General features: G+C 39.2%; 1 protein-coding gene across 1 annotated transcript; it reads right to left on the bottom strand.

The window, feature by feature from the left end:
• Positions 1-4410: 4410 nt before the first annotated feature.
• Positions 4411-6630, bottom strand: LOC112087536. Its single transcript, XM_024157444.1, has 10 exons — positions 6481-6630; positions 6112-6385; positions 5937-6027; positions 5729-5853; positions 5558-5675; positions 5365-5494; positions 5106-5263; positions 4920-5034; positions 4669-4854; positions 4411-4584 (listed from the first exon to the last, which is right to left on the bottom strand). The coding sequence occupies exons 1-10, from the start codon at positions 6628-6630 to the stop codon at positions 4411-4413; spliced, it is 1521 nt and encodes a 506-aa protein (XP_024013212.1).
• Positions 6631-14001: the final 7371 nt, after the last annotated feature.

Below are 14001 nucleotides of genomic sequence, written 5' to 3'. Positions count from 1 at the left end.
TGTTTGACCAAAGGTTTGCAGAACTCGCCACCTGGCAATATAGCAAGATAATTACAAATAACTTCCTCATTTGAGTTGCTGTCGCGATGTGCGCAGGCTCTTCTATGGCCTTATGCCATTCTTTGTCATCCGCTGATAAGCCATGTGCGTTGCATGTGTCTTTGAACTTTGTATATGTCACCCCTCCAACAGTCAATAGATCTTCGAAGCATGTAGGACCTTTTAAAACATTAACCAAAATTCGCAGGTAGTAGACTTCTCCAGCAGTTGGATGTATGTATGCAACTCTCCCTATTGATGCTCTTTGCTTCCGGGGTGTCCAAATTTTTCCAGAGCTGTGATAGACGAACATTGTTGGGAATTCTACGTAGGTGAGATCGCGGCCATCTTCGTACTTGTCGTTGGCCTCCATCCAGGCGGTGAACATAGTTCTCTCTATATCTTCTCGCAGTAAAACATTGTCTAAATCATCAGACTGATCAAATACCACTCTTTGTTGATTTAGCAGGTGAATTGTTAAATTCATTACAGATGGCAGGTTGTAGTGAATGTGGAAGGCGAATAATCTCCACGCGGCTTCACAGGCTGAGACATAACAGCAGTCAAGGTACGCATCAATCTCATTAGTTGTCGATTTGTCTGATTTGTTCCCATGGTGTTCACTTCCTTTTGCTGTAGCCTTTTCAATCGCAATTGTAGCTTTGTCCACGCCTTTTGTGATGTACTTGAAAAGGTATTTAATTGCACTTGTTTTACAGCATCACTCCACGTTGATATGCGCCTTGTATTTCTTCAACAGTTCCAAGTTATGAGGGACAACATGGCGATTATCAAGTCTCGAATCACCTTTCATAACATACGCGGACTCAATATGTCGACGCCTGTATACAACGAATCCTGATTTGTCTACGGTGGTATGTTCAGAGAATGCCTTGGGGTAGTTTTTGGTGCACTCACCCTTTTCCATACATGGCGAGGTAAGCCGGTTCTTCCAAGGTCCATGCATCATATGACGCTGGACTAATTCAAAACCTTCCCTATCTGTCTCTTTGTCTGGTATTTCTGCTGAAATATATTGGTCGATCAATGCTGCAGTTGGTTCCTTTATCTTTTCTTCAAACCATAAGAGAATGTGTGCATGAGGCAAGCCTCGCTTTTGGAATTCAATAGTGTAGACAACTGTACATGACCGATAATTAAAAATACTGGTTAGTTTTTAAAGTCTCTTTCTATTTTAAAGTCTCTTTCTAGTTTTTGGAATTTCAAGTCTACTTTAAGTACTCTGCATTCTAGATCTGGCCTGCTGTTTGCTGATTCGCCGCCATAAGCTTGTAGGTGTTCACTTATTTCTGACCAACTCGAGTTTGCAGTAAAGGTTATGAATAAGTTTGGATTTCCATACCATCGACAAATAGCCATTGCATCATGGTACTTCTCAGTCATGTAGCGTGGACCAGCAGTGAACTATGACGGCAAGATAACCTTCTTCCCCACCTTTTTGGCGTCGGTGTCCCCCCTCTCAACTGCATCACAGACATTGTTGTATAAATCTGCCTGCAATTTTTTTGGTTCAGACGGATGTAGCGTAATCGTTCTTGTTCAGTTGCTGTGTAGGCATCTACAATGTACTGATGCAGTAACCGGCCACCTTTAATGATCGTCATTCCTTGAGTCAATCTCGGTTGCAGTTGGTAAGCATAATACTCCCTCATTGTCATACATTCCCTCTTTATTTTTGTGCCGTCTGTGGTTGAATATCGAATCTCATTATGGTACCCTTGTTCACCATATGGAGATAACAGGGGATACTGGAGGCTCATAAAAAGGAGGTGTAGATCACTGATTATTTGAAGAGAAGAAGACTTGAACTGAAGAACAACATCTCTGTCTCCGCTGTTTATTGTAGTAAGGCCTCCAATCTCATCAGCACTGGGTAGATCATACTGTCGGCCACGATGCTTCTGACTGACCAGTCGTATATTAAACTCCATTGTCTCCTCTGATTCATAGCGATCCCGTGCATGGCGGAATATCTTGGCTAGATGATTGTGTTCATATAACATCTTGATCAGCTGTTCCACAATCTTCTCATCAACTCTGACTGTCGCAGCTCCACGGTTCATTGCTTTGATTCGATTCTGCACTTATTTGCTGTGTCAAAAATAAATAGTTGTAGGAACTGCGGTGGTGCACCATCTACCGGCAACAGCGATCCGATTTGGTGGTGAATCTGGCCATGTATTCTGTATGTAAATGGACCTTGTGTTCCCGTCTCCGTGTGATCAACTTTAGCTCTCATTGAAGTGAATGCTAGATTTTCGTTTACAACACGGATAGTTGGCCTGAAACCCGGGGATTCTAATAGTTCCTTTAATGGAGATGGAGGCTCTTTAACAGGTGGTAATTTAACACGACCTTGCTGACAACAAATGCTGAACTGTTTTGTGGAGGCCGTGGTAAGATTCCCGACAGCTTCTCCTTTCCAAACTAATGCCTCACAAAATGCACAAGTGACTAAATCTGAGACGTTCGACTGTGAGCTGCTTTGACGCCCTGGCAATGGTTTCACGTGATGGTGTTATGCATTTTAAAAAGCTCTAAGGGAAGTCACTGAAGCAGAAGCGGTCATAATAAGGCGCATGGTATGTACCTGTACACATTCCTTTATTTTTGCAGGGCCTGCAATTTATGATTTGAATTCTCATATTAGTTGTGGTTTCATATGTCTACAGTTTCAATATACTGTCACTGTATATTGACAATATCTACATCTATATTTAGATGGGGCCAAATATGGTAAAGGAAAGCATGTCGACATGCCTGTTTTTTTTAAAGCTTTTTTACATGCTCTTAAAGCCCGGCGAATTTTGCGAGCTTCCTTGGCCGTCGCTGGGAAATGTATTGGATACAGAGGTCAGATATCAGTGTTGCAAATTCGCTGTGGTACTGCAGAGTTAAAGGGATACCTTTATCCGTGGGCGTGGTGTCCCTGGTAGCTACATTTATACCAGTGTATTTGTCATTTTTCAGGGCTAGCCATGGAGGTATCCACGTTTTCTCTTCAACACCTGCTAATATAACATGTGTGTCCATTCGTTGTGTGCAAACATTAATACAGATATTACATAATAACTTACAACGATTCTTCCCCGTCGAGTTCGCCGTTGCAGTGGACCTTAGTCTTCTGGATTGCAGTGCAAGTGCCCCTGTAAAATTTATAAAAAGGTATTCCTGTTGTTCAAGACGTAAAAGATTTGAAAATGCAATCTACCGATTGTGTTTTTGTTCAGTGTTGACGCTGTCATTTTTGCTCTCCGATGCTCTCTAGCTCTCTTAGCAAGACCTTACAAATTGCCATAGAGGATTTATATGTCTGTTATAGTTACTGTGTAATTGAGTTCCGGCGGCCTGTCTTTAAATCCAGGATACCTGCCCGTTCCGGTGACTTGATGATGTGGTGCATTGAGAGCTCAGGAGAGGCTAAAAATTCAGATGACAGCCAAGGTTATCTTCTCTCTCTTTGTATGCCACCTGTATTCAATAGCAAGCTTGTTCTAAGCATCTGCATCCCGGTTCTTTGTTTTGTAGTTTGTATTGTTACCTTGTTTTCTTTGATGAGAGCTCTTGGACGATGTCTGCAATTTAGCTGAAGTCTTACTTGCTGGTTTGGGTGCTTCTCCGCCTGTGTAAAATGCTTTCCCTTTCTTTACCATGGTGTTCGTTAGTATAAGGACGTGGTTCAACAATGGAGAGGTTAATGTATTTCTACATTATGTAGGTATTCGGTTGTAACTGAGAAACTTAAATTGTAATTACACCAACAGTTTGTTTTTGACGCTATTAAATAGGTATTTAATCATTTGGGTGGAGGTGTTGACTCCGTAACGGTTAACATTTTTCATTGCACGCATGACCAAGGCGATAACTAATGAGGTGGTGATATGGGCACCTAGTAATATTACTTCACGTGTAGACTATGTAAAAGGAGACTATGTAACCTAAGTATTCTTATTGCCAATGATACAAACTTTGAAGCTGTCCGTGAAATACTATACATCTTTATAAGGCTCAAATTGGCCATCCGATTGTCTTAAACCCACAGTCTTATTACATCATCGATTTTACCCGATACCCTTGTCTTCTGTTGTAAACATATATAATATGTCTTCATAAACTATTGTCAGTGGTTGTGCTTACCAAATCCCCCTTTGTTATATAATATTATTACGGTCTAGTTAGCATAGAGCAAAAATCAAAATGAAGCATTGTATTAATTTAAACTTGTTACATAGAAATGAAGGCACTATATTACATAGCTATATAGAAAAGGGAAATAGACGTGAGGGTGATGCGGGGGGCTAATTATTCTGAAATGATAAGTGTGCAAGTGGACTTCTATCCTTTCTGCAGCTACTCTTTCCTAGCTTTCTTCACGGCTTGTAACTCAGCCGCTACTACTCCATCAGCACCCATGGTGTTGCCCGGAAATCCACTGCCAGTTCTACTTGTTGGGTTCTTTATGCCGTCTGCGTGGTCATGGGACTCTTCGGAGCGGCTAATGCCTCCTTGGAACTCGGCACCATCCTGTATATATATGTATGAGTCTGTAGCAGTTCTGGTTGCAGTTTATTATGGGCTCAAAGTGCATTCACGTAATGAACCACAAACCTGCGTCTCAAATTTGGGGGTCGGTATAGCCTGAGGAGCACTGAAGATGCGAGAAATAGTAAAGGATTGATGTTTTGGTGTGAAGTTGTATTCCGAGAGTTTCAGCTGGAACATGTATGTCTTTCTCACAATATTTGTGATAAATGGAGGCGGAGTGCTGTGGCCATTGTCCTCCCAACCTGCATCCTGCAGAAATTGATGGTATAGAATAATACCATGGTTTGGGAGTATTAGTTTGAGGGCAATCATACCATTGTTGCTCCAGCATCAGCTGCGCGGACACTTGTCAACTTTGTCATGTCTGTGTCGAAAGCAACAAAAACTGCATTGTCTTTGCTATCACAGACGACCAACTCAACTCGATACCTGTGGAAAGTTTGAAATTATGAGTTGTAGATATGGCTGTCGATATATAACATGTCTTAGAGTTAGAATACCTTATGACTCCCACGGCATTGGGGTTGTGGCAAACATAGCAGGTAAATGTAGAGTTCCTGCGCACCAGTTTTTTGGAACACTTGGGGCAAGATACGTAACACCACCCGTTCTGAGTTTGGATGTCTATGACTTTGCTTGTGCAAATGAAATCAATAGCCTGTGTGGTCGTAAAAGAAGTCAAGGGTAGCGGATATGTGTTCCAATATAATGTTTATGTAGTAATAGAACTTCATTATGCCCAGGTTTAGTGTTTGTTACCTGAGCTGGAGATTTCAAAATGAAGTCATTAAGCTCCACAACTGTTATGGTTTCAAGCTTCTGGACGCCAACCTTCTTCGAGACTGTGGTGATGGAGTCTTCCATTGCTGTCCTGGGGATGGTGCAATGTCTGAGAAATAAGATGTAGTTATGTACGATGATCAAATACATAAGATTCTGGAAGGGTTCTTACTGGTTGGTGTAGTTTTGGGATGCCTCAACAACATTGTCGAAGAAGAAATGGGTCCCTGATGTTGCGTTGAGGAAAAGTTTTCCTGGAAATGATACATCGTTTGGCTCATACCAGTTCCCTGAAGATAAGGGTATCTATGAATTATAAATATTTTTTTAACCATGGACATACCTCCGACGAATTTGGGGTTGATATTAGTGGCAAGGATGACGCGGGGCTCACCACCAGCACGCTGGAGTTTCTGGTTTAGCTGTTTTGCTAATGCATCGAATGCACTAAGTGTGACGGGGATGTCGCTGCGTGCATATGTTGTAGATGGGGTAAGAAGTCGGAACACTTCGGTAGAATAAGTAGGCAATGAAGTCTGTAATGGACTTACTTTGAAAGGCGGAGCTGGATCATTATATGTTCTGTTATCTGGGTCTCTCCATTTTGAATGGACTTTATCATACTCAGTTCGCCGATGACATCTAAAATAGGGACAGTGGATCTTATTAATATAGACTCCCGAGTATCATGTCAACGTATCTAATTATATGTTTAACCAAACTCACCTGGAAGTTCCGAGTTTGAGTTCACGAGGCTCAACAACTCGTCATAGCTGCGGAACCACAACATCTGTTTCGGTATTGAGGATTCCGAGTTTGGGACCTCGACGAAGCTGGTATCGGATGTGAAACGGATGGAAAATTTGGAGTCGCATAGCTTGAAGTTGTTGTTACTGCGGGTGACATCGAAGCCCCTCATAGTGTAAATTGAACCTTCCCGTAGAAGGTGTTTGAAGGTGTTTAGACAATGAACGTTGATGGACCCTTGGGTGACAGTGGACTGCAAAGTAAGTTACCAACAAACTTTAAGACACGCAGAATACATTGGAGAGAGACACGCAGAATTGAGTTTGAAAGATTCTAATGAGGTACTACCTTCTCGTCAAGGAAGAGCATGTCTACACCAAGCAGCTCACCGCCTTTCTTAACGTTCCGGGCCTCCCAAAATCGGAGGAGTCTAGCAACTACTGGCTGAACACAGTGGTCAGCTTTCAGGTCAGCAAGAAGGAGAGGGGAGTTAGCCATATCTGTCTGTGTTAGAGCTGCGGAAAGAGGAGAGTGGTTGATGAGTATGACATTACAATGCTGAAAGATGTTATTTATAGGCATCCACAGTGAGGGGCCATCAGCAGTGCGAATTGAAGACTGATGGCGAGGAATTGTGCGATGGCAGTTACAGATGTAGTTATAATTGTGACTGTAATGGTGAAAAGAGGAGTGATTACCCGTATTTAATGAGTGAAACGGCTAGCACATTGACCGGCGCTGTAATCACAACGTGCTCGTGCGGTTGGACATCTCCAGATGATCAAATCATGCACCGCTAGATGCTAGGTTGGCCTTCGGCAGCACCAATCGCCGTCACGGAGAAAGTAGAAAGGCAAAGGAGAGAGGCGAAGTGTAGACAGAGACGAAACGTCGGGGGAGAGCAGTAGCTACTTCTGGGCTGATAGATGAATTACAGGCCCATTCTAAAAGATATAGCCCAATTACTGGATCAATTACCGGCACGTCGCTCCGACCCAAAGATGGCCTTCTACAGACATGCTGAGGTGGCATAAAATTAGCAAGGGTGTAGATGACGTGTCAGAGTAAGAAGAGAGAAAACTCTACTTTATATATATAGATTTTATCGTTGACTGTTTATCTGACGTCGAATTTCTCAGATTAAATCCTTATTTGAATGTACTGGTGTTGGATTATGATTTATAGCCTCACTGATATAATACTCGGGAGAGCCTTATACTGCGTGATAAGTGTTGGGCTAAATTTTATCAAAGCTCAATGATTTATTAATTTAGTAGAGTGTGAAAAGAAAAAAAAACAGAGATTATACACTTAGTGTATTAGAGGAGAGAAAATTGTTTTTGGCTCAAGATTGTTTTAAATTGCTGGTCAACCAAACAATTTAATTCAATATTGATTGTCTCCTTTATTCATTATTGACTCATAATCAATTTGCATTTGTAACCCTCACATACCTCCATTATTGCCAAGATTTATTGGACAAAACTATAAGACTATATAAAATGGTTGTCTTTTTTATTTTCTCTCATGCATTTTTTTTTCTTTACACCAATAAAAATTCACACCAAACATAGCAATTTTTCTCTCATTTTTCATTCTTCTCAAAAGTAAGCCCGAGCAAATATCATATAATAATAAGTTCATCGATTCTATAATCGGGTGCTGCGATTATAGTTTCAAGTGGTTGTATCTTAAGATTCGTTATCCCATACACCACCACACTGCAGAAGATATTTTAGATTAAGAAAAAAGTTCAACTCACCTCCACTTCGTCGTTTTTTCCCTTAAATCTATTTCATTTACAAAAACTTTTCCCAAAAATCATCTCTATTTCCTTTTGCAATATTTTTGTCTCAAATATTTTACGCCAACAGTCTTAATCCAAAAAATCCGATTCTATTATTGGATCCTATATTGCAAAATATTTTCTTCTTTATTACGATTTTTAGAAAAACGTGTTCTCCTTCTAGGAAACACTTTCTGCGACAATCAAAAAGATGGGCTATCGCTGATCGTTTCCATGATTTAAAAAAAAAAACGATTCTCATGTACAAAGAAATGATTTTCACAAAAATCAAAACGATTCTCATATACAAAGAAACAATTTTCACAAAAATCTTTGGCAAGGCACGCAAAATGTTATCTTTCATAAAGATCAAAACAATCTTAAACCGTAGACGGGACATTGTCTAACAACTTCCCTAAAACGTCTACAACTCGTCTTGGTACGCCGTCCGACTACATCCATGAATGATTTTCGAGTTTAAAAACTCAAAGCGATTCTAGGAACGCATTATAGTGATATCAAAAGAACACCATAGTTTAGCGATTTATAATTTTTAATCGCCATTTACTTGATTCTATTCTACGAATATGACATTTTTTCTGTCTCTTTTTAAATAGATGTCAATCAACGTTGAAAAATCTATAACTGAAGGAAACGTTGATGTTGGTGAGTCAACACCCAAAGTTGTTGGAGATGTACCACTCGGGTCTCTGCCCACAAAGATTACGTCTTTAGCTAGCGTTGTAGTCGCAGGTTTCACACTAGACAAGTTTGATGGTACCAAATTTAAACAATGGCAACAAAGAATGCATTTTTTCTTGTGCACCTTGCACTTTGATAAGTATCTCACCAAGGACAAACCAGTTTTGCCTGCTGACAATATCGATGTGCATGCAATTGCAAGTGTTGAAACTTGGAACCCTAGGGACTTCTTTTGCAAATGCTACATACAAAGCCACTTGGTGAGACAGCTGTTTCATGTCTACAGTGAGGTCAAATCTTCCAAGGCTCTCTGGAAAGCATTGAAACAGAAGTACATGATGGTGGACTCAAGGCCCATCATGGAACAAGTACATGAATTTCAAATTAGTTGTCAAGGAATCGCAGATGAAGGAATGAAGATCTGTGAAATTTTTACAGTGATTGATTTGTCGATAAGCTACCTTCTGGCTAGATAGATTTCAGAAACTATCTTGATCACAAGATGAAGTCTCTAACCTTGAAAAATCTGATTTCTAGGTGGAAAAAGGGGTCTTTGTAACGTGAAGGAAAATCCACGCTGCCTGTTAAGCTTGAACAATTTCACTCCCATAATACAAACATGGCAGAGTTCAAGAACAAAGGGAACGAAAAGAGCAACAGGAAATTTTCTCCTTACAAGGATAGGCAAAACAAGTTTTCTCCATGATCATCCACCTCCTTCAAAAAAGAAGCTCCCAAAAAAAAATTTTACTGGGAATTGCAGTTGCTGTCACAAAAAGGGGCACACCTCCACAGAATGTCACATAACTGAGAAAAACCAAAGCTCAAGCAAACTTGGCTGAAGCTGATCTATGTGCGATGGTCACAGAAGTAAACATGGTTGAGGCAAATCCCAAGTCATGGTGGTATGACACTGGTGCAACGAATCATATTTGCATTGAAAGAGACTAGTTCTCCACTTATAAGAAGAGCAAGAATAATGGTCACCTGTTGATCGGAAATGAGTCTCAATACAAGATTGATGGCATAGGCAATGTGGTTTTGAAGATGACTCAGGCAAGGAAGTCACTCTGACCAATGTGAAGCACATGCCAAACATGAGGAAAAACTTGATATCTGAAACCATGATCAACAAGCATGGATTCGCAGTCAACATCGAGTCTGACCAGCTGATCCTTAGGAAATATGGGATTTTTATTGGGAAAGGTTTTGTTAAGGAGGATCTGATCAAAATGTGTGTGACAGTCCTCAAAAATGATGTACCCTCTTCCAGTTCAATTAATTAGAATGCATCTTCTAACTTGGTTGAGTCTTTTGATATTTGGTATGAACGATTAGGACATATGAATTACAAATCGATCCAAAGATTAATGAATTCGAACATAATCTTCAAATGCAAAATAAGTAAACATAAATGTGAGACATGTGTTCAAGAAAAACTCACAAAAACTTCATCACCTCATGTGGAACGAATTACCGAACCTCTAGGCCTTATACACACAGATTTGTGCAAATTAAAGTTAGTCCATTCTGGAGGAGGAAAAAAGTATTTTGTAATTTTCATAGATGATTGTATAAAATACTGCTATATCTATTTACTAAGAAGTAAAGATAAAGTCTTGGAAAAATTCAAAGAATACAATATTGAAGTTTAAAATCAACTCGGAAAAACTATTAAAATAGTTAGAAATGATAGAAGAGGTGAATATGATGGACCATTTAATGTCTTTGCTCAAGAAAAATGCATTATACATCAGACCACTGCTCCATGCTCACCAGAATCTAACAGAGTTGCAGAACACAAAAACCAAACTCTTAATGAAATGATGAATGCAATGTTGTAGGAATCTGAACTACCCCAGAATCTGTGGGGGGAAGCAATTCTCATCACAAACTATATTCTCAATAAAATATCGCTAAAAGTAACTGACAAAACGTCTTATGAACTATGGACATGTGGAGTAACTTCGTATAAGTACCTTAAAGTGTGTGGGGGGAGGGGGGGCTACTGAGCAAAAGTCGATGTGCCACCTTCCAAAAAGGTCACAAAAAGACCAAAAAACTGTTAATTGTATTTTCATTGGATATGCACATAACAGTAGTGCTTATCCATTTCTGGTTTACAAATCAGATGTACTGGATATCCATGTAAATATTATAGTGGAATCAAAGAATGTTTCTCTCTTTGAACATACTTTTCCATGTAAAGATAGGCAAAATCCAAAAAGCCCTCGAGAAGATGAAGGGAGCACATATGGGGTTCCAGATTCTGAAGCAGACAAAGAGAATGAACCTAGACACAGCAAAAGAGAGCGTAAAAAAAAAATCCTTCGGTCCTGACTTCATGATGGTTTTTCTTACAGAGGACAAACCAAGAACATTTAATGAAGCTATGTCTACACCAGATGCACTTTCTCTGGGAGGAAACAGTCAACAGTGAGATGGACTCCATTAAAAAAAATCATACATATGAAATCACTAAGCTATCTGAAGAGTTTAAGGCTCTAGGGTGTCAATGGATTTTCAAAACAAAATTGAAGACCGATGGCTCAGTTGATAAATACAATGCTACAACAAGAAGTTCTGGATTTCTTTGACACGTATTCTCCAATAACAAGAATAACTTCTATCAGAATGCTAATTGGGATTGCAGCCTTAAGAAATTTGGAAATCCATCAGATGGATGTCAAGACTGCCTTTCTAAACGGAGAATTAGAAGAAGAAATATATATGAAATAACCTGAAAGATTTGTAGTTCCGAGACAAGAGTACAAAGTCTGTAAACTTGTGAAGTCAATATATGGATTTAAACAAGCTCCAAAACAATGGCATGAAAAAATTTGACAACGCAATGATGTCAAATGTATGACTTCAGCATCAATGAATGTGATAAATGCATCTACATCAAAAACACTCCTAGCGGGTATATCTTACTATGTTTTTATGTAGATGCATGTTAATTATTGGCAGTAATAATGATAGTATCCAATTAACTAAGAACATGTCAAATATATGACTTCAGCATCAATGAATGTGATAAATGCATCTACATCAAAACTACTCCTAGCGGGTATATCTTACTATGTTTTTATGTAGATGCATGTTAATTATTGGCAGTAATAATGATATTATCCAATTAACTAAGAACATGTTTAGTGAACAGTTTGACATGAATGACATGGGTCTAGCAGATGTCATTTTCAGTATACAAAACACAAGAACTTCTGATAGAATCACCCTCTCTCAAGCTCACTATGCTGAAAAAATACTTGAACGGTTTAAAAGCTATTCAAATGGGACTGGAAAAACTCTAGTTGACGCTCAACTTCACTTAACCAAAACCTCAAGTGAAGCAGTGTCACAAGTAGAGTATGCACGAGTAATTGGTAGTCTTATGTACTTAACTGTACTAGAACTGATTTAGCACACACAGTAAATGTACTAAGTCGCTACACAAGTAATCCAGGACAACACAAACACTGGAAAACCATAACAAGAGTATTTAGTTACATTCAATACACTTAAAGTTATGGGATGCACTATGGGAAAGAACCAGCAATTTTGGAAGGATAAAATTGATAGCACCGGTTTTTGATCATTTTTATGGATCAGTTTAAGATCTTTTGCAGGTGTTTTACTCCGTTTTCAAAGGTTTTCAAAGGATTTCTATGTTTTTAGATTTTAAAAGACTTTTCAGGTAACTTGGTGATGTGTACTGTGGTGAGGGTGTCAAGTTTTACCCTAAATGAAATCAATAGCCGCAAGTGCACAGCTGATTAATTATAGTACTTAGGGATCGAATCCACAGGGAAAGATGATCTTTCCTGCAAAAGTCTTCGAAAGAAATATGAAGTAAGGAAGTCTAGAACCAATGATTTTTGTAGGGGTTTTGGTGGAGTCTTTAAAACGTAAAAACTAATCTTAACGAGAAAATACGGGAATTAAAATGATATAATCACTAAACCTAAAGAAAAGGACTAAAAACGAGAAAACGGCTAAACCTAATTGCTTTGAATGAAAATCGGCTAAGTGAATGAAATACTAGACTAAAAGCTTAAATGAAAATCGGTGTAAATCTATAGAAAAGAGGCGCTGGGTTTTCAGGGAAATTCTCTCCGGGGATGAACGATTCAAAACATTGCTAAAGAGTGAATTTAAAAGATCCTAGCTAAAACTTTTAGAACTCGAGTCACAAACGTATGAATACGCCAATGTCGTGATCATAACCAACTATCTCTCTCAATCCTGGTCAGTAGGTTTCCACTCTAGTCCTGGAAGAGAAAAGACGCGATATGCTTAAGACTCATCAATATTCACAGCTCTCCTATAGGTAGGTTTTCACTTCTATGGTCGATCTGCTCTTCCTGAACTAGATCTGGCCTCGAATGAAAACTTTCGCAACACCCAAAACCTAGATCAGATTGTAGTTCATGACGCTACTCCCAGGTATTATAAAGAAGTTTAGAAGATAAAGTTCTAGGATTCGGCTTCAATAGCTAATGGAATCTTCATCGAAGATATATAACCCCCATCGAAAATCCCTTCAACCCAACAATAAAACTACTTAGACATGATGAACGAAAGCAAAGACATAGTGAGGGAACAAGTTTTACCCTTAACAAAACAAATGAAAGCCGCAAGTGCACAACTAATCAGTTGTAGTATTTAGGGATCGAATCCACAGAGATTTGTGTGCCTGGTATTCTTCTATGGTTTTTAACTTTATGTGTAGACTAAATTGGTTTTAAAGGTTGGTTGTTTTTCTTGCGAATTAAACTAAAACAAAAGAAAGCAAATAAATCTATCCTAAAAAGCAGGTAAGAAAATCGAATGGAATGCAATTAGAATAGGCAAATATCGAATGAAAGACTAATAAGGCAAGTAAGATATCGCATGAAAGGTAAATAAAGCAAGTAAATAATGAACTAAGGAAATTGAAATGCAGGTCTAAGAAAGCAAGTAAAAATCGATGGAATTGTAAACTATGGCTAAAAACGCTGAGCTTTTGGGAACTCTAAGGGATCATAATCGGTTTTAACACTAAGGTAGATAGATTGGGATTGACAGATAACGATATATGGGTTCTAGAGCTAGAGTACGGCGGTATGACTACGTCACTGTCGTGATCATAACCAACTGTTTCTCGCAACCCTGACCAGTAGGTTTCCACTCTGGCCCTGGAAGGGAGAGAACGCAAGAGCTGCACAAGACTCGTCAATACTCACGATCTCGCCGCAGGTAGGTTTCCACTCCTACGGAAAAATCGCCTGTTTCATTCTAGGGCTGATACTTAATGAAAACTTTCGCAACACTAACTATCTAGATCAGATACTAGGTGATCAATCAAGCATACATGCAATAAGAACAAGAATAAACAGAGA

Source organism: Eutrema salsugineum, unplaced genomic scaffold (assembly GCF_000478725.1).
Source record: "Eutrema salsugineum unplaced genomic scaffold, Eutsalg1_0 scaffold_17, whole genome shotgun sequence".
NCBI classification, from domain to species: domain Eukaryota; kingdom Viridiplantae; phylum Streptophyta; class Magnoliopsida; order Brassicales; family Brassicaceae; genus Eutrema; species Eutrema salsugineum.
The sequence above is the reverse complement of the archived record's forward strand: the minus strand, read 5'-3'. Positions and strand labels throughout refer to the sequence as shown.

Bases quoted from the DNA above. Each gene is read 5' to 3' on its own strand.
- LOC112087536 (XM_024157444.1), bottom strand. From the start codon at position 6,630: ATGGCTAACTCCCCTCTCCTTCTTGCTGACCTGAAAGCTGACCACTGT. The intron at 5,035-5,105 runs GTATTCTAACTC...AACTTTCCACAG, and splicing joins AATGCCGTGGGAGTCATAAG to GTATCGAGTTGAGTTGGTCG. The intron at 4,585-4,668 runs GTTTGTGGTTCA...ATATATATACAG, and splicing joins CCCCCAAATTTGAGACGCAG to GATGGTGCCGAGTTCCAAGG.